Source organism: Myiozetetes cayanensis, unplaced genomic scaffold (genome assembly GCF_022539395.1).
Source record: "Myiozetetes cayanensis isolate MyiCay16 unplaced genomic scaffold, myiCay2020 scf6-25, whole genome shotgun sequence".
In the NCBI taxonomy this organism is placed as follows: Eukaryota; Metazoa; Chordata; class Aves; order Passeriformes; family Tyrannidae; genus Myiozetetes; species Myiozetetes cayanensis.
Genome location: NW_026087853.1, coordinates 36,009,314 through 36,029,945, shown reverse-complemented (window position 1 = coordinate 36,029,945; position 20,632 = coordinate 36,009,314). Strand labels below are relative to the sequence as shown.

Here is a 20,632-nt window from a genome sequence, read left to right as displayed (position 1 = left end):
TTTCCTTCTGCTTGTACTTTGCACTTTAATGTCACCAACTTTATTCTTAACTTACTTGTTTTCACTCTTTTAAAATATATCACTTGTTCAGGATGAAAATGTGACACGTATCTATGCAGGTTTACTTTCCTGCTCTCAGTCTCCACTCATGAGGCTGGAGTTCCCATGAAGACCACAATGACCTGCAAGCCATCAATAACTTTCTTGGGTGTGCTTGAAGCACATGACAGAGAACTGATCTTAGACCCCATCAGAAAGAGAAATCTGCAATCCAGTACTCGAAAGTGTGTTATGTTCTCTGAGGACTGGTTGAGATTCTGCCATTGGCTTTCAGTCTACAGTACCTCTAACAGAAGTCAAAGAGCTTCTTAGAAAGGGAATGGAACCAACTTGGTTTTTTCCTCTTGTGAGTTTTTGCATATGTATCACTGTAAGAATGGTGACACTGATCCATAATCACATCAACAAGGTCCTAGGCTGGATGTCAGGAAGTAGTATTCCTCTTCCCTAGGCTGTCACAGACTTGTCTCCCTCATCCATGCTGAAAATTCAGAGAGATTTGAAACAAGGAGTCTTCCCTTCAGAGCCCTGTGATACAATAAACTGGATTTCAGCTCATGTGAGCAACTCTTCTGAAGCCACTTGGCTATATGTTGTAAATCTGCAACAGCAGTGACTTTGCTGTTAGGAATGCAAGATAATAACTTTAAAAAAATAGTCAGTGTAAGATCCACAGCTAGAGACACCTTTAGTGACCAAACATTGTATGCTTCAAGTACTGTCATAAGTATTACCTGGATATCAGCCTAGCTCCAAAACCAAGAAACCTGTTGTAGTGGTGGGAGAGGAGAGAGGTGTCTACAGCTGTCAACCCACTGCAAAGAAATAAGGGAATGAAAAATTAAAACCTCTGACAAACTGTGGCAGCGTGGAGCAGGGTGACCTGCTTCCCGTAATTCCATGTCTGTTTTGCAAAGGCCGAGTTCTGATCTATTCTGGTCTCTCTACCCTTTAAATAGCATAAATACTGGAAAAAAACCCATTATATATCGTAGTATGAGAAGACTGCAATAGGGAACTAGCAACAGCAGCCACTGCAAACGTGAAATTGCTCGCCTGATAGTTTTCTGTGCTCTGACAAGGACAAAGAATTTTGCCATTTTACAATATGGAAAGGTATGGAAAATGCATAAGCAATCATTTATTACTGCATTTTTTATTATTGCTTTTTGGGGCAGATGTTTCTTAACCCCCAGTGCTTGACTTCTGCAAAACACAGACATCATTGAAGCCTGATAATTCAGCAACAACACGGGGAAGGATCAGGACTGTAAATGAAAGCCTAATGAAAGGAATAATTTAGCAAAGTTTGAAATAGAATTACAGAAATAGAATTACAGAAAACATTTTCTTATCTGGTGGGCTGGTTCAGCACTGCCTGCTTTTTCCATTTGTAATAACCCCTATAGTTAACCCACATAATTTGTGAATTTGCCAAATGGTTCTCAGAATATCTGCAGGCTTCTTTTCTTTATTTTTTAAAGTGTTTTTATCCAAGCAACACAGTCATGCTGAATAATAACAGTACTGGTTTCATTTAGGTGCAAAGGAAGCTTATTTGTCGAGCTACCACCTCACTTAACAGCTCACCTGTTTCATTAAATTAAATTAGAAATGTTCTCTATATTGATAAATGATTATCATAAGACAGATTTGCAATAAGTTATCTGCATTTTCAGGATGTAAAAGCAGTGCTAATAGCCAAAATTGGTTATAATGGTATACTACAGAAAAAAAAAAAAAAAGAGAGAGAGATCAAACAATGTGAAAAAAAAATCAAAAAAATTGCACTTACTCAGGCATGGAGGAAGTCCTTCCTGACATTCAGCAGCTGGTCTTTCTAAAGAGTGACTTCTACTACATCCACTCCTACATTCACCTCACTGTTTTCATGAAAAGCAACCTTTGATTTCAGGAACAGAGACCAAGTATTTATGATCTACCTATGAACCTGTCATCTGATCTGAAGGAAATAACGTATCAGAACACAATGAATAAAGGTTGTCACAGGCGTTGTCCAATTCTTATGTTCAAAAAAAAAAAATATATGAACTGCACCAAAATTGCTATAAACCAGTGAAAAAATCATCCAGGTTCTGATGTTTAGTAAAAAGCATCTTTCACAATTGCATGAAAGGCTCTGCCTGATCCCAAGCTGCTTTTCTAAAGGAATTCTTACCTGGAAAAGTGAACCTGACAATGGAGTCTAAAAATCAAAGTACAGTAGAGAGTAAAAAGATCAGAGTAATATCCAAGCGGTTAAATTTGGATACAGAAAATGAGAAGGTCAAACATTAGGAATTTGCTCGGCACTCAGCACAGCTTTGAGGAAGCTTCTATGCACAGACACCTGCTGCTGGTAGGGTAAACTGGAGTCAAGCTGGCAATGCCAGCTGATTCCAAAGTTTATTATTGATGGACTTTCATTAATAACAAAAGGGAAAGTAATTCTGGGGACTTATATAGATGGCAGTGAGTCCTTTCTGTCACTTACAAGGTTGCACAAGCATGGAACATATTTACCTGGCATCATTGCCAGAAACCAGAGAGTTGCTGCTGAGAACCACTACTAGAAAATAGGCAGACATAAGAAATCAGAAGCTGTAAGTAAGGATGTCCAGCTCAGAGACGAGGTAAGGGAATAGCAGTCTTTTCCCTTCTGGCAAATGTAGTTTAGTTAGTATCCAAAAGGGACAGGAGGAAACATGTAAGAAGAAATAAGCAGCACCCCAAAACTCAGTACAGATAAAACTTGAGATCAGCAGAATCTCTGTCTTCATATGCACCCTAGAGAAATGTTATACATAGTGTCACATAAAACAGCTAAAAGTAAAAAATTGAGTACTTATGTTACAGCTATTTCTCAAAATATTCCCTTCAAATTCTTGGACTCACATCCTGGACTAGCCATACTAATACAACGTAATACATTAGAGTGTATTGAATGACAATGTATGGAATGCATGGTAATACAATGTAACTAATACAGTGTAATTCTTAACTATCATTAACTGCAGATAGGAGGACAGAAGAAAAGAGATACAAATTCAGCAACTGTTTACATCTCTTCTGCAAGTTCATAGCCTGTTTGTAATTCCAATCTTTTTTATCTTGCTTTTTACAGAGTCACAAATTGGCCAGGTAGGAAGGGACCACAGTGGGTCATCTGGTCAAACCTCCCTGCCTAAGTACGGTCATCCCAGAGCACATGGCACAGGATTGTGTCCAGATGGTTCTGAATATCTCCAGTGAGGGAGACTCCACAGCCTCTCTGGGAAACCTGTTCCAGTGCTCGCTCACCTGCACAATAAAGAAGTTCTTCACATGTTTAGGTGGAACTTTCTGTGCACCAGTTTCTGTCCATTGCCTCTTGTTCCATTGCCTGGTACAACCAAGAAGAGCCTGGCTCCATCCTCTTGCCACCCACCCTACAGAAATTTATACATATTAATGAGGTCCCCTCTCAAGGCTACTTCTTCTCAAGGCTGAACAGGTCCAGCTCCCTCAGCCTTTTGTTGTAAGAGACATGCTCCAGACCCTTGACCAACTGAGTTACCCTCCACTGAACCTGCTCCAGGAGCTCCCTGTCTCTCTTGTTCTGAGAAGCCCAGATCTGGACACAATACTGCAAATGTGGCCTCACAAGGGCTGAGTAGAGAGGCAGGACCACATCCCTCAACCTGCTGGCAGTGCTCTTTCTAATGCGCCTCAGGATTCCATTGGCCTTTTTGGCCACAAGAGCACTGCTTGCTCATGGACAGTTTTTTGTTGTCCATCAGGACCCCCAGGTCCTTCTCTACACAGAATTGCTTACAGTCAGACCCCAGCCTGTACTGGTGCAGGGAGTTATTCTTCCCCATTTGCCCTTGTCAAATTTCAGATGGTTCTTTTCTGCCCACCTCTCCAACCTATCGAGGTGCCTCTGAAGGGCTGCACAGCACTCTGGGGTATCAGCCACTCCTTCCAGTTTTGTATTATCACTGAACTTCCTGAAGAGACATTTGCCCCTTCATCAAAGTAACTGATGAACAAGTTAAACAACACTGGACCCAGTATAGAACCCTGAGGGACATCACTGTTGACAGGCCTCAAACTAGACTATGTACCACTAATCACAACCATCTGGGATCTGCCACTCTGTCAGTTTTCAATGCATTCAACTATCCACTCAACCAACCCACACTTCTTGAGGTTGCCTATGAGGATTTCATGTGTGACAATGTAGAAAGCCTTGCTCACGTCAAGATAGACAGGATCCACTATTAACTTTAACTTATACTTACATTCTTATAAAGGTAGGATTGTAGACTGTTGGTTTAAATCTGGTACAGGTTGGCTAGGCTGTGTGTGTTGGGAAAATGTCCTCACTCCTCTCATATAGAAGGCAGAGGACCAGTAGGTGAATTGTCCTGGATGCAGGCATTTCTCCCTATTGTAAGTTAATTATTACCTATATGACTAAATGTGCAAATCACTGTATGCTTTTTATGAAAAAAGACAATCAGAGATACTGGTATAAAATTTCCATAACTCCTGAATATCCATCTGAAGTTCAAAGTTAAATGGTATACACTTATATGACAGTGATAAATAAAGCCATTTCATCAGTTATTTATATCCTAACAAAGTAAGAAGAATGGTAACACAGTATTTGTGTGCAGTTTCCCAGAGAGATAAGGAAAAAAATCACCCCTCTAGTCTAATTATGGACCCTCTCTTGCTGTCTTTGCAAAGAAGGGGAGCCTTGACACTGACCTCAGGAAGAAGAACCTAAAGAACACCCTTCCCTTGCCTTATTTTCAGCCCAAAGTGGTTTTCCTAGATGGCAGCAGGGTTTTCGTGTTTTGTGACAGGAAGGATTCTGATGCAGGATTCCTCTCTGCCAAGTAGCAGAGCATCCCTTGGAAAGAACATGGACATTTCCCTTGCCCACCAGGATAGAGGAGTCTGCCAGAGAAGACTATGTTTATGCAGCTGGGTGGAGATGCCTTCCTGTGCCAAAGTATCCCCATTAAAGGCCATTTGCAGCTGACTGTCCTGTAACTTAATGCATCCTTCATGAGCAAAGCTAGCTCTGATTTAAAAGCCATGCTCTTGCTGAGGGCTGTGTTTATTCACATGGCTCAGGTGAGAGGTTTGGCACAGCCCATCATCCTCTGTTATATACGCATCACGTACACACTGTTCTGAAGGTATGTGGAAATCCTGTCTGATCCCTGCTAAGGAGAAGGTTCCCCAAATCTCAAAGCAAATAAGCATGTTAAGTGAAAACATGCCTGACTGCTCAGCTTTCTATCCCCTACTATGTCTCCAGCCACGTTGCTTCCACATGTAGGAGTCTCAAAACAACAAACATCTGGACATTGACTCTGCGGGGTAGAATGGCAGCCTCCTCGTGGAGCTACTGTCTTGTAGCCCACAGTGCACCAAGTACAGAAAATAGCCTGCTACCTGGGGACAGCACCCTGGGTCCCACAGGTCACCCCGCCCTCTGTCACCCTCCTCAGATCCTCAAACAGCTGATGTTGAGTCTTATCAAGGCAGGGTGGACACATGTGAGAAGAATGATGATCCCATAATATTTCACAACCACATCTTGAATTACACCTAATCTGCAACCTCATCATGGCACAGGGGAACTATACGTTGGATATTGAGAACATCAGAGAAGAGAAGACAGTAAATACTGCAAGAAGCTGTTCACTCATTTGGCATGCTAAGGCTGAAGAAAAGTTAGGGAGTTAATCAAAAGCAGCTTAAGAGAGGCATGGCAACCTCCATCTCAGTATGCAGAGATTCCCTGCTTTCACAGGCCTCTCAGCTGAACTTTATCCCAAAATAGCCAAATACTTCTCTCAGCTTTTTTCCTCGAAGGACTTGATCTCACCACCCCCAGGCAACCCCTTCCCCTGCCCACTACATACCTGCCTTGTCAGCACTGCTGTCACCAGTTGCCCTGGGGTGCCACCCACCCACAGGCTGGGGGGAGTCCACGGTGGTTGGAGACCCAACTTCTCTTAAAGCTGAGCTCTGCCTGTGAGGATCTAAACCAGCATCCTGGGGTGCTGGGTTGTTATAAGCCTCAGCCTCCTCATGCTCTAGTCTAAACTAGAAGTTGCTTCTCTGTTTGAATAGTTGGCTAGCAGCGACATGACATCAACAGGAAGCAGAATTCAAGCAGAACAGTCAAATTACATCATCCAAACGAACTGGAGCCCCTTGCTGCATTTGAAAAAGAGGACAGCTTAAAGCAAAATCAGATGGATTTATTTTTCCTGGCATGAAGAAGTTCAGTCATCTTTTTGAAACAGAAAATATACATTTGCTTGATTAGTCATGAGTTAAAGACATTTTCTCCTTGGAGCTATTTATATTATCTTGAAATTTCCCTTCTGTTTCTGAACCTCAAATAGTTAACATAAGAGCTTCAAAGCCTTTGTGGAATGAACACATGGGACAAAGGACTTTCAGTCTATTTCATACAAACATAGATAAAAGGTTTCAAGTGACAGAATAGCCTTAATATTTTGAACATCAAACTGAAAATGGGCCTTAGAAATTGCTGTTGGCAATGCCAGATTTAACCAGTGTATTTTCATCATATGATTCAGATGTTTCCATTTATTTTTCATCACTACTAAGGAAGACAATTGCATAAGGGTGAAAATTCTCCTTCACAACTGTATTCTAGGGGGTTGTTTGTATATCGTAGTCATAAAGCAATTAGCTCTATTTGTCAAAGAAACAGAACTGTGAGATTCACATAAGGATTGGCTCCCAGCACCCGTTGTGCCAGAGCACTGTACCCTACCCACAGAGACTCTGCACACCATGGTGTACTCTCATGTTTTAGTCCCCCACTGCCCTGAGCAGCAGACTACTGATTGCAATCACAGCTCTCTCGCAGCCCAGTCATCTCAGTTTCATTGTGAAGGTGTCCCAGTCATGTGGAATGACTGAAGGTAGCTGGCAAAAGCATTGTATAAACAGTTAACATAAAAGGTGCCAATTTTAGCAGATGAGAGATAAGACAGTGTAGTGCAAAATGAAGAAAACATGCAATTACTCTCCACTGTAGGCCAAAATTGCCCAAGCCCTGAACTTATTGGCTATAGTTACACTGTTTATTAATTTCTTACTTTCAGACTAGACACAAAATTAATGCGTTTTGAGAAAAAAACGCAAAATGATCTGAAAAAGAAATTACTAAGCATGAACAGTATGTCTCAGCAGTTCCTCATTTAAAACATTTAAGAAATGGTAATCTTAGAAATCGTTCAGTATATCTGAAACACAGCATCTAGTAAGAGATACATAGCATTCATGAGCTACTTTCACTACAGTGAAATGGTCAGAGCCCCAAACTGAAGTGGAATATGGGTTGCTGAGCTAGCAACACCTTGGAAAGAACATGGACAAGCTCCAGCTGAGAGAGAAGAAGAGGTAGGAGAACAAGTTAGACCTGGCATTAGTAAGTTTTATTGGACCAGAAAGTAACTGAGTCCACAGCCTATCACAAATCTGTGCTAGCATGAAGTCAGGCAGAAAAAGGGAGAGGAATCTCCCTCAATACCATGGTTTCCATCCATATTTTTCCCTCAGAGGTCAGAAAAGCTGCATACATACAAGACTTCTGAACACTATTTGTGAAAAACAACCTCTTCCTCCTGACTGTGTTTTGATCACAACAGGTGTTTGCTGGGTTTGAGTATTTATTTCTAGCTTATTGCCATGAGTCCTGAGTGAAGGAAGACACCTTCAGCAGATGCATCTGTTCATCTGTCTAAGCAAGGCAAGGCAGGCAAGCCCAAGGGCCCAGCTTTCAAAATGCCCTGTGCCATACGGCAGAGCCTTGGATCAGAGAAACCCACAGCACTGTCTGCTCCAAAGCTCTTACCAATACACCACTCATGGAAGCAAATAAAGTCTGAAGAAACTAAGTGGCACAGTAGTACTCTTATTTTTCAAGCTTAGCACCCCCACTGAAGTTACAACGGAAATGTTTCAGTTTTAAGGGTGTCAAATATTGGAAGCAACAATTACCACAGAACTTACACACTGGTAGCATGGGTATTTGTCCACTTTTCCTGTTGTCCAAATATAGACCTGTGGATTAGAGAACAGTTATGAAGTGTGCTGTAACTTTTTCAAAGTCTGAAGTATCTTGTATGTGGAGTATGTAAAACAACGCTCTATTAAAAAACCAAAAACAACCCTCCATCTCCAAAACCCACTAAAACCTCATCTTCTTCAGATTATTTCTGACTTGTGTAAGGAGTAGTTCAAACAAGTCATTGTGATTCAACAGCTACGTAGTCTTCCAGGAACCCACAACATATTGTTTGCATGTGAAACACTTGCTTTCATGTGACATATGGCATGACCATCAGGAGCCTAACAGCCTAGCTTGCCAACCCTGCTACATATGAACTCTGCAGCAACTGAAATTTGACAGCAGTAGGAGAAATAGTTAAACTGGAGCATCCTGATGGCACAGGTTTATCCTTGGAGATGACTCAAGTAAACTGTGTGCACATGGGAGAAGGAGAGAGGTGGGAGGAATTAATTTAAGCACATTACAGTTAATGTTCTATTGATATAACTGGTTATTCTTAAGTAGTAGGTAGCATGGTATGGAAGATGTCCTTGGATTTTTCAGCACAAATAGCTACTATGCCTACAAGCCTTAAGTAGCAGGATTACAAAACTCACGTGCCCGAAAGATTATTTTCAGAAAGAAACATACAAAAGAAAATATCCAGTAGTTCAATATTAGTTTATTAAAGCAGCAATTTTTATCACCACTTTCTAAAAATGATTACAAAGCATATTAAAATATATTACAGTATCTGCAAAGAATTTATTGTGTAATAAAAGTGCAATAATAATGAACTTACAACTTTGTTTGCCTAGCTGGACAAACTGAAGCACACTGCACAGATCAAGCCTTTCCTCAAAAATTACAGTGCGTTTGAAGTGAAAGCAGTATTTAACAAAAATATTAGAAAAGGTGAGCATATGAAATTGAAAATGAAGTTCAAGTTCATTCTCTCAGTGCTAAGTTACACATACCCATCAAACCATACACTTCAAACTCTGCTTGAGATCCAACAATTTAAAGAGCCACCAAAATGAGTGCACACTGTGAAGGGAAGGAAGTGACAAAAAGAAGAGAGTGAATTTCAAGTGCTGGTGATGAACAATGCTGAAAGCCAGGGACCAAATTCCTGTTGCTTTGAGATCAGGTTCCACACAAATCCACACCATACCCAACTAACAACTGGGACCTCACCCTGACTTAGAAATCTTTGTAAACTCACAGATTTCAAGCTGTCACAGCTTTAAAAGTCTCTTGGTGTCCTATATTGTGCTTATGAGCGGTAGCCCCACATTTTCTGTGTCAATCTACAACAAAAAATCCTAAATTTTCTGGGAACAGAACTATTGAAACTACTGAACATTGGAAATTATAACTGTGTTGTGGAATAGTCGAAAGAAGAGGTAAAAGCAGCAGTTTCTACTTTGGCTTATGGTAGTAGACTGTATCAGTGGGCAATGATTTCACAGGATGAACTACTGACAGTTCTGAATGATCTCACAGAAAATAAAAATCCTAAGCATAAAATGGCCAACAAACCCAACATCCTCATCTCTCTTCAGTAAATATTAGTAACAAACTAAACACCAAATATTACTTAGTACTTTTGTTACCAGTAGCTACTTAGAGCATAACGCCACAAGAGAAAGCAATCCTGCTCACTTCTTATGCTTCTAACACAGATTAACTAACTTCACAGACCATTATCCAAACAGCTGTGTGTGGCTGGTTTAGCTAAATGAATGGGCTTGCAGAATTCAATAAACCAGACAGCCAGCAAGGCAAATGGGGTAGGCCGATGGATTTGCAAGGAGGTAGTGAGAAAACAGATCCCTTCCCCTGAGCAACAACAATCTATTATATGAGTTTAGTTGTGCAAGAAACTGCTGTTTAAAGTTCACATGAAATGTACTTTATTCCTATCAACTAAGTACAATGCTAGTTCACTACACCATATACCTATAAATACATTCACGTAGCTCTGCATGATGACTGTGAAACACTTCTATTCCTCCAGACAGCCAGAGAAAATCCACCTCTACTCCTATACATTCTTCATACATTTCCCTTCCAAATTCTACAGGAAAACAAAGCAAAATATTACAACCTCATCTAGGCAAAATATTTTAACTTATCAAAACGACGTATTTCGATTTGTCTGCCTCAAGACCAAGTTAGCATACTGTCACGGAGACTGAGGAAAAAGCTGTGTTCTCCATTTTACCAATAAAACTAGAAAAATAAGCCCACTGAAACTATCCTGCTCTTCTCACTGAAGGAGAATATTTCTACTGGCACAGGATCACATAGCTCCAGTGTGTTTGGAGAATCAGCCCTGGAAGCTACAAATGGTGGGAGCTCAAACATGGGTTCATCCCTGTAACCCTGTGCTGCTGCAAACCAAGGTAAGGCAGCTGCAAGATCAGCAACTTCCCAGATCCTCACAGCTTTGCCTACACTACAGTACTCACATGCACAAGCTTGCATTCTTTCTCCTGGTGGTGTCTTTATTAAGCTAGTCAACAGTACTAAGCTGGTGAACAGTGTATATACACTTGTTACCGACTGCAGACATACCCATAAACATGCATACATTACTACTTCCACTTTTTTTTTTCCCTAACACCTGCAACATCTATAGACTACTTTTTGTTCAGTTAAAAATAAATTACATAGAAAACAGTTACTCTGCAGATGTACAGTCAGACAGGCAGACTCAGGGTCATGTTTTACAGCTCTGCTGAAGTGCACAGAGAGGCACTAAGGTTAATTTGGCTCCTAATTTAGACCTAGCAGAGATAAAGTTGGTCAGCTTAAATGATAGGAAACCCACCAAATAATGAAAAAAAAAAAATAATCAAGTCCTCAAGAACAATTTAACTATGCCAGGACATCCTTGACACAGGCCCAGAAGCCTGGCAAGGCAAAGGTGTTCTTCTGCCATTACTTAAAATAGCTTCATTGTTTTCCCATGGTAGAGCCCTGGCAAAATTCATTTCACATCAGAACAGAACAGATGTAGAAGAATAAGAGGTCTAGAAGTATCTGAAGTAATAAACTTGACCGACAACCTACAAATGTATGACCTTCTATTAGGTCACCTACAAATTTGAACACAGAAGCGTGACTAAAACCTTAACTGGCAGACAACATCCAAACAACTTCCCTCCCCTACTGCAAGTATGCTTTTTGCATTGCTCTGTCTCAGAAGGCACTACTGCTGCCACTTACTACTGAGACTCAATGAAAAGTACAGTACCTTTGATGTATAAGGTATTTCATACTTCAAATGGAATACAAGTCAATTCCTTCTCACAGAGTAGAACTGACTGCCAAGTTTGATTTGCAAAAAGAACTGGCCCTCCCTGAAAGACTCGAGTTCACAAGGCCACAAATTTGCATTCTTTTAAGGTACTGATAAAAATCAGCTTTAAGCAAATGATACGTTCAACTTTGATTGTGTTGTTAGAAAATTAATGTTTATTAATCATCTCTTCCTTTCATGGATTGTTTTGAATAAAAGAATAATATCTGGAGGGATCAGTCTATCATTTATTACAGTCAATGTAATGATTCCTGTTAGCCTTCCCATCCTTCAAATCTGCCAGCATAGGAATCAAATCTCTTTTTTGTGGTTGTCAGCTACATGTTGGCAAAAGAAATTGTTAAAAAATTTTCTTAAATATATCATATATTAAAAAATACTGACATAACTGTATAATTACCTGTAAATAGAAATTAAATACCACTGAAAATTTTAGAGATAATTTGATGTGCTTTGAAGGGACTGACCTTAAGCAATGCACCTTTTCTGAACCGAAAGTGAGACTTGATTTCAATGCATACATATTTTTTTTTTAGCTTATAAAAAACATCCTGCTTTCACTTTGAACCATTCAGGAATTTACTGTCTGCAAAGCAGCTAAACTGAAACCTCAAAGAAAATTCTAAATTCAAGGAACAAACGAGATTCAGTTCTTATACTGATAATACTGAATATATAGTGCTGTGTAAAACTGAAGAAGCTGTTCTTCAGACAAAAAGACACAGTGACAGATTGAAAGAATAATTTTAGTATTTTGCAGTTCTAGCTAGAATCAGTAACGTTTTAAAACAAGTCTGCTCATATTCTTAGCACTTACAAGACTCTCCCCATCACTCTTCTATCTTTCTCTAGTCCCTATTAAATAATAAAAAGAACAAAAATAAAATTTCCTTTTATGTCAGGTTTTCCTTAGACCATAGAGATGCCAACACCCAACTGATGCCTAAAGCACATTTTTAGCATATAAACATTCCTTGCATAGGCAGGTGAATTTAACATTTTGAGCTTCCTTGTGCTATTTAGAATAGTTTGGAGAAACTTATGTTTGGTAAGTATTTAGGACTGGTGAAGGTCAGCAATTTTTATACATGGTCTTTTCTGCTTTATGGCTGTAAAAGCAGCAAGACACGGACACTGGACTACAAAAACATTTTCACTGTATGATAGAGCTATAAAAGGCACTTGTGATAAGCATGTCTGAGTGAAGATCAGCAGGAACAGCTACATGAATGTTTCCCTGCTACCATGCTTCTAATTTCAGTAACTTGCGTGAAATGTGCTGTTAAAGGATCTAAGCCTAATTTCAAATTTTGGTGGTTTTCACATGTTTGTTGAGAGATTTTCAAAACCCTCATTCTTCTCCTTGTGTTGTTCATTCTGCTGTCTGGAAAGGTTTCCTGTGAGACGGTGGCACCAGGTGGGAAGGTAGCGTGCCAGGCAATTCATACCCATCCAGTTTAATCTTGATGAGATGTTTTGCTAATGCAAACTCTTCATCATCCAACATCCCATCGCCATCACAGTCTGCAAGTTTCCAGATCTTCCCCAAGACACTATTGGGTAGTTTGGAAGTCACCATCTCCTTCTTCGCACTAATCCCAGATATTTTGCCATTGATTGGTGACAGAGTGTAGAAAATCTCATCGTAAGCAGGTTTATCTTTGGCAACAACCCATTCGTCTTCATCAGCTCCTTCCTTAGCACCTTCTCCATATCCATGGCCAAAAGGTCCTGCCATGGTGCCATCAAATGCTCCACCATGAACCATCTCTGTGGGCATATTGCTCTCCTCCTGTCTGATTAGGTTCATCAGAGAGGCAATTTTGTTGGCCAGCATGTTATCTACAGCTTCAATTAGCTTTGGTTTCAAAGAATGAAATTTAGTGAAGTCACAGTTCTCCAACAGCTCCTGTGAATGACAGATTTCAGTGACAGCAGTTAGAAACATTTCCAACACACTGAAAAGTTTAAAGAATGGGCTTTGAATTAAAATAATCTGTTATCTTTTGAAGTGTTTCCATAACTGAAACTTCTCTTGAAGAAGAACCAAAACTGACCCATATATACCATACATCCAATAGACTAATCAAACACACTAAGACAATTTTGCAACATTGTGTTTGTCTATTAAATTACATTTACAATACAATTTTCAAAATGACAATGCATAAAACCACAGCAGTTGATGAATGTTACCCAGCAACTTTCCATTTGGTGATTTCATTCCAAACATCAAAGAAAACACACAAGTAAATCCTGTTAGCACTTAAGCAAGTGCCTAAAGTTAAAAATTAAAACAAAAGTTTGCAGGATTGATCTGATTTTACAGATTAAAAATTCTTGTTTGTAGTTAGGTCAGGAAGAAGTGTCCGTTACCAATGCGGAAAAACTGAGTTGGGCTAACAGCACCACTGTTTTTATAGCAGTGCTGCCAGAACTCATGAAGTCATGTGGTCGTTGCAAAGTTTGCAGAGTTTTCATCTTTTCTGTAAACTACTAACTGCAGTGAGATGTTCAACTAGGTGACACATACTATTCCAGCACAAGCCCAAGCATATTTTACACTAGAGTGTTGGGAAATTAAAAATGTTTCAGGTAATTATTAAACTCTTTCTACATGCAAAATTCCTGCCAGGAAGAGAAAGTTACAGTGGAAACTGTTAGAAAAGACCCAAACACCACCACCAGCCCACACCCTTTCTTAAAATGGTGTTACACTGCTTTAATAAATCACATCTATCATCTCTGGGAGCTGCTCCCACACATATCAAAATGATAATGACACGAATTCAACAAACCTGAAGCACAGGCTGATAACTGTCAACCAACAATTATCAACTTAAAAGTTCAGGTGAGTTATACAACCACCTGATTTATACTGATCAGTATAAATTTATTTTGTGCAATAACTCTTAGGAAGCAAAGGTCAAACTTCCTGTCTGTTTTGGCACAGTTTTGTTTCCTCACAGTTCTGCTTGTTATTACAGAAGTGACTGATCTCTTCTGTATATATTTGCTGCCATCTGCTGCTGAGACTTAAGGAACACAAACTCCAAGTTTGAAAGAGTGTCATTCAAATTTATAATATATATACTAACAATATACTAGCTTCTTAATTCTCCCATTTTGCATCACAAAGAAAAGCAGCAAGGGAAGAATCAGTCAACCTTTCCCACAAAATCTGCTTTTGAAGCCTAATTCAAGAAACCCTTCCAACAACACTGCCTGTGAAAACCTAGCTAAAATACATCTTGTGTATCATCTGTAATTTAGTATTTCCTGGCAATAGTTGATTCCCAAGTTAATGAAAGAAATTTGTGCATTTCTATAGACAAGTTACTCAGCCAATCATCATCTTTGATAATTAGCTACGCAAGTGTACCACATATACTGTCAGAATGATACACAGCATCACTCTGGAAAACATCCTTCAACACAATCATGACTACTCCATGGTCAGACCAAACTGCAGGATCCTGATGTCTTGTGCTGCTGCTTCCAAGCTGAATTATCTTCCAATACAAAAGCTATTTAAGAAGTCTATGGTCTGAGATCCAAAATTGTAAACTGAGGCTCGAGGAAGAAATTGGAAAGCATTGTTAACACATTAGCTGTTCTTCCCTAGGATACTCTCTAAACAGCTCGTCTCAAATCAGAGAACAGAAAGAAAAAGGCAAGAAAGTGACAGAAAGTCGATTGTAAGCCTGCAGAAAACTCAAAAGAGGAAGAGATAAAAGGTATTTAAAGATTAACAGCAAGTATAAACCAAGAACTTCTATCTCCCTCCCTTGTACAATACAAGCTTAACAGGACAGGAAAGAAGTGAAAGACCATTTTCAAAAGTGACACGTTTTAAGTTGGACTTTCCTGGTAATATATTGCCTTTATTACTGGCAAACAGTGCCAGTAAGAGCAGGAATAGAGTAGGGGAAAATGAACTTGTGACTAAGGATACCTCCACCTACAGAAATACGTGATAGGATTACAAAAATTATATAAATCACCACATTTAGGATGCAAACCAAGAACCAGCTTAACCTGCAAGTGTTCACTGCCATTTTATTTGCACAAGACCTTTAGTACTATCTGCCATAAGGGACCAAATGCTGATTAAAAGGACAAAAGGTCAGATTCCTTATGACAATTTCTGTAGTCCCTTATCAGTGAATGCACACTAAGCAAGTACTGATTTTTCTTTTTTTTTGATTCTGCACTGCTTCCAAGTCACTCTAATCCCATAAAATACACATGACCCACTTCAACTGCTCTATTGCTGAAGACCCTGAGCTGTAACGCTGAGATACTCTATCCTACCTTTTTCCAACTCAGCAATCCTGTTAGAATTTTGGAGTACAATTCCACTGAAATAATACTATCATCTTACCTGCATTTTCTTGACTTCAGGGAAGTCCCCTGCTGAGATATGGTATTCCCTTTGCAGCTGGATGTAGATCTCTGGCAATTTGTTGATCAGTTCCTTCTTCTTGTTCTCTTTTCCAAATACAGAGGGCATCTCTTTTTTCAGATAGCTGATGATATAAGCATGAACCTAAGAAGAAGCAAAACTAAAATCAAGCTTACTGTTTACCTACACTTCCAATTAGTGTTGTTCACCCAGGTCATAAAAAGAAACAGAAATACGTTTCCCTAAGTCAGCTCAAGGAGAAGAAATTATCAAGCACTGTTTCTGGAACATTGTGTTTACATGAACATGCTGCTTTCAGCATTTCTTGGAGGGTCAAAGAGAAAGGAAACCCATTTAAAAGAAATACAGATGCATACTTGCAGTTTTAAGAAGCATGGTACAGCATTCTATGAGTATCAACAGAGAGAGATAAAGCAAGGCCCCCTAAAACCTGACACTATAAATGGAGCTCCTCCCATATTGGTCCATCTGTCTCAGTGATAGAGATTTGTAACTCATTTGCCTCCCTAACTGTTGTGGGAATCAATGGGATAATTCCAAAAGTAATCCAAGTATGCTAAGTGGTAGGGCTATCTATCTGAAGAGGCATTGCAATCCTACCTATTTACTCACAGAAAAGTGAGTAGTCTATATACATGCAGCCACCTATGGAGATGACAGAGCCATCAGTATACTACAGGAGCAGCATGCAATGGCTGCCTTGCAAACCCTTAGGCAGAAAAGTAGAGCCTTTTCAGCATATAAAGAATACAGTAATTTAGGATAACTACTCTTTAAACACATTGATACTTGCAGAGCTCTTAGAGCTTCCCTTCTGCCATGATCGAGACAATCCAACATTGCCATGCAAATATCCATCCTGCTCATGCACCCTCCTACCTTTATCCTGAACTATTCATCTCATCTCCCTTCCCACTCTCCCACAGCTTTTCATTACCTAAATGAGCTGCTTGGCAACACAGTGAGTGACCAGGTCTAAAACTGAAACAGTGGTTGCACTTCTTAACTGAGGTGAGTTCATTTATCCAGCTCATTGTGTGGTCAGTGGTACTTGTTTTACACATAAGAAGGAAGGCACAAGTGTGGTCTTAGAAGCAGAGCACGACTATCACAACTTGATATTAACAAACTCCTTTCCTAAGCTCTGACCTGGCCGGGACCACTAAAGACAAATGACCTCCACAACAGGATGCCTTTAGAGAACTCATGTTCTTCTTCACTTAAAAAGGATGCAGCTGTTCACAAAAAAGAAGTTACTTACAATTTTCACACACAGAGAAAAAAATGTTAAAAAGAAAAATGTCCAGCACACTGATAAGCAATAAAAAGCTGACATTTTGGAGACTGGGGGAAGACAAACTACCCTTGAAAAGCATCAGTGAAACAAGTGACTGCTCAGATACAGTGTAAGTCTCATACTTATACCTACCAAACCATGATAAAATGTATATCATAGTATTCTATATAAACCTTACACAATCTGCACATGGCAATTCTCTCCCATTCATTTCCTTATTTATTTAGGAGGAAACTGGGGAAAAATCTTTGGTTTTCAATAAAAATTATGTAAGCAGTTTTTATTTGCACACCCAACATAAGCATAAAATAATGAAATTTTCTAAGAGGATAGATGTATTTCTCCATAATACACAAGGGATTCAATAAGAACATTTTAAAGACAGTTTACAAGTAATTGCAAGTAATTTTATGGACCTTATGTCTAAAATAATGCTTCTACCAAAACCAGAAAAGTATGTTTATAATTCACAAGCACTAACTATTTCACATGTGTATCCTAAGTGGCTTAAGGTCTGCCAGTATGCACATGTGTTTCTTGTAGATAAGAACAGTTCCCATCTTCAAAATGGGATAGTGAGTCACTAGGAAAAAAAAAAAAAAAAAAAAAGGAAAAGGCCAAAAGCCTAATGGCCAAATTTGACATCACATTAAGGGTTTGCTTTTGTTTCTAGTTACTGTACAAGTGTTAGAAGAGATTCAGAACAGGGTAGCACATAAATAGGGCAAAAAAACCATCCATGCAATGCTGTAAAAAAAGATTTCTGAGTGTTGTACTTAGAGTTCAGTTTCAAAGATAAAAAGACAACACTGGAAGGATTACATTGCTGCTTTCCTGCAGATAAACAGTTTATTCCCCTTCTGCAGCTGTCTAATTAGCATAACCCTACAAGCATTGTATTTTGTATTCATGTTTATCCATTTTTATTTTATGTTTCATAGAAACACTAAAAATTATTCAATTGATGCTTTTTCAACGCCAAAATGATTGTAACAATTGAAAACAAAAAGCTGCCAACAACAGGCACAAAACAAACTGAGATCAGAGCAACTTTTAAGACAACATCATTGTGATTTTAAATAGAATTTTCAAAGAAGCATTTTCTACTAGGTGTCCCTAAAGCTCAAGCCACAAAAGGAAAAAAAAAAGTGTATCATCAAATTCAGAAAGTTAAATAAGCCAACATAGGAAATGGTACATATCCCAAAACACTATTTATATATCAATGTAAATTCAAGTCCTCTTTGTTTTTGCTTAGAAGTCCACATTGAAATGTGTTCTAAGACAACTGCATTAACTCAAACTCACATTCTGGTTGATAACTGCACAGGAAATTAGAACTCCTGTTTGCTACCAACAGTTTTGTCCCTAAGTATTTCTGAAGTTAGTTTTCCTTTGTATCCATTTTTCCAAATGACAAATTTTGTTTTCTGAGATTTTCAAAACAACAAACAGCTTGGCAGTTCTTTTAACTATTATCCTAACAGCAGCTACGGTGTTACAAAAATTCACTGCAGAATCGGAGAAACAGGCAAAGAAATATTTCAGGCTGCAATCAAAGGTCATTCTTCTGTGAGAAGAAAGGACAGATGAAGCTAGCATTGCTAGGCAGGGAGTCTGAAGGCTAGTGTAAAATATAACCTGAAGGTTTTATATATAGATAATTAAAACTTGGTGGCAATTCACAAAACTTAATGACATCCACTCATTTATCAAAGATAACTAGAGACCTATTAAAAAAAATTAAACAGGTTGTCAACAGACAGCTGTAGACAGTCACAGCGTTGTCACACACAACCTGCCCAAGCAAACTAATTAGTGACTGTAAGTTGCAGACAGAGTATGTATTCCTCCAGAGCTGAAACCAAGGTGAATGGTGACAGGGGCTGCCTACACAACTGGTTTTCCTGGATATATTGACACAAAATCTGTACTACCAATATCTCTGTGAGTGGGAATGAAGATATAATCTGAAAGGTTCAAAAGTTTCAATCTAATAACACAGAAGCACTTCTCCGTCACTTCTCCATCTGTGCTTCACCAAAAGCGAGACTTTTAATCAGTCTTTTATTCCAGGGTATAATATAAATGCATTAGTCAAAGTGTTTTTCTACAGAAGGTGACTGCAGCAGTATGCATTAAGGCATTAATGTACAAACAAAGCATATGGTGTGTTGAGTGTGAATAGTTTTGGTTGAGGTTTTTTATCACCTCCTCCTTTTTTTTAGTGCTCTCTACTTTGTCAAAAAAGTGGTTTATCTCCAAAAAGTAACCTTAAGGTCAACTTGCTGCAGAGTGTAAAAAAAAATCCACTCCTCTACCAAGCAAACAATACCTTTAATGGTCTAAAAAAAGCATCAAATTCCTTCTCCAAAGTAGGGAGGTATCCCAGTACAAGTCTCTGTTTCCTCCTATTTGATTTTATATTCTGAGTGGCTACCTCTTTCTTGAAAAAGTGACAATTCAATCCATTTTCTAAAAACACAGTTACTAGAGAAAGGTTGGGAAGGGTGAGAAAGGACACAATCAAAGAGCAGTAGAGACTGCTCATTCAATTCATTTAGTTTTCTTACCTTTGCAAGTCTTGCCCTTTTAATGAGATCATTGAGTTTCCTCACAGCAGCCTTCTGCGGGAGGCTCTGGATATCCTTGAAAAGATCCTGTGCCTCGGCTTCAAAGAGTCTTCGATTCTCTGTGTTTCGGAGAGGGTGGGCCCAGAAGGAGCCAATGTAGACCCGCAGGACCTCTGGCGTGTCTATCACCTTTCCCAAGGACCACATGAGTGCACCGTAGACCCTCATCAGCTGCTGTGTGTCCACCTGGTCGGCCTTATTAAGCACCACTCGAATCTTGTCATCCTGACCCCGGAATGACTTAATAGCCTCTGAAAACTCATCAGATATATCCAGCTTATGGGCATCAAACAGCAGGATGATGCGGTCGACCCTCTCAGCAAACCATTGGAGGACTTGGCAGAAGTCATAGCCTGAAGGAAGAAGATACTATTACAGTCCTACCATTCAGAAAACAAGTATCAGAGAAGGTAGGGCTGGAGATAAGAGAACAAGGGGATCATAGCCTCTACTTGGGGGAAAAGAGGAGATGGACCACCAGGAGGACATTACCTGTAGACAGTGAGGTCAGGACAACTGTATCCTGCATTTCCTTAGACCAGTTCTTACTATTACCAGTTTTTGTTTTTATCATTGCCCTTCTTTTGACCTTGCCACCCATCTCTTATGTCACTATCTTTTGTGCTGCTGTGAGTTATTGTCTCACACCCATGTTTGCCTTTTCCCAGGAGTTCTGGCTCCAGCACCCAAGCCAAACAGGACTGTGGGCCTCTTATCACAATCTCTCTTCATCGTTACTAACACTGGCCACGTTGGTAGCAGTGCTTATCGGAGCTAACAAGGAAAACATGGT

At 39.4% G+C, this 20,632-nt stretch overlaps 2 protein-coding genes across 2 annotated transcripts in view; both read right to left on the bottom strand.

Annotated features, from left to right (window-relative positions):
• The window catches only part of SPTBN5 (spectrin beta, non-erythrocytic 5), a 94,552-nt gene extending 91,115 nt beyond the window's left edge, over positions 1-3,437 (bottom strand). The window contains 1 exon segment of the mRNA XM_050336997.1: positions 3,361-3,437. The gene's annotated coding sequence lies outside the window, so the exon portion shown is untranslated.
• Positions 3,438-8,817: 5,380 nt separating this feature from the next.
• The window catches only part of EHD4 (EH domain containing 4), a 30,917-nt gene continuing 19,102 nt past the window's right edge, over positions 8,818-20,632 (bottom strand). Inside the window, exons 4-6 of the mRNA XM_050336483.1 lie at positions 19,780-20,192; positions 15,868-16,032; positions 8,818-13,392 (exon numbers count right to left, since the gene is read on the bottom strand). Of these exons, the coding sequence (XP_050192440.1) occupies positions 12,856-13,392; positions 15,868-16,032; positions 19,780-20,192 (1,115 nt within the window). The 3' untranslated portion in view covers positions 8,818-12,855. The remainder of the gene's footprint in view (positions 13,393-15,867; positions 16,033-19,779; positions 20,193-20,632) is intronic.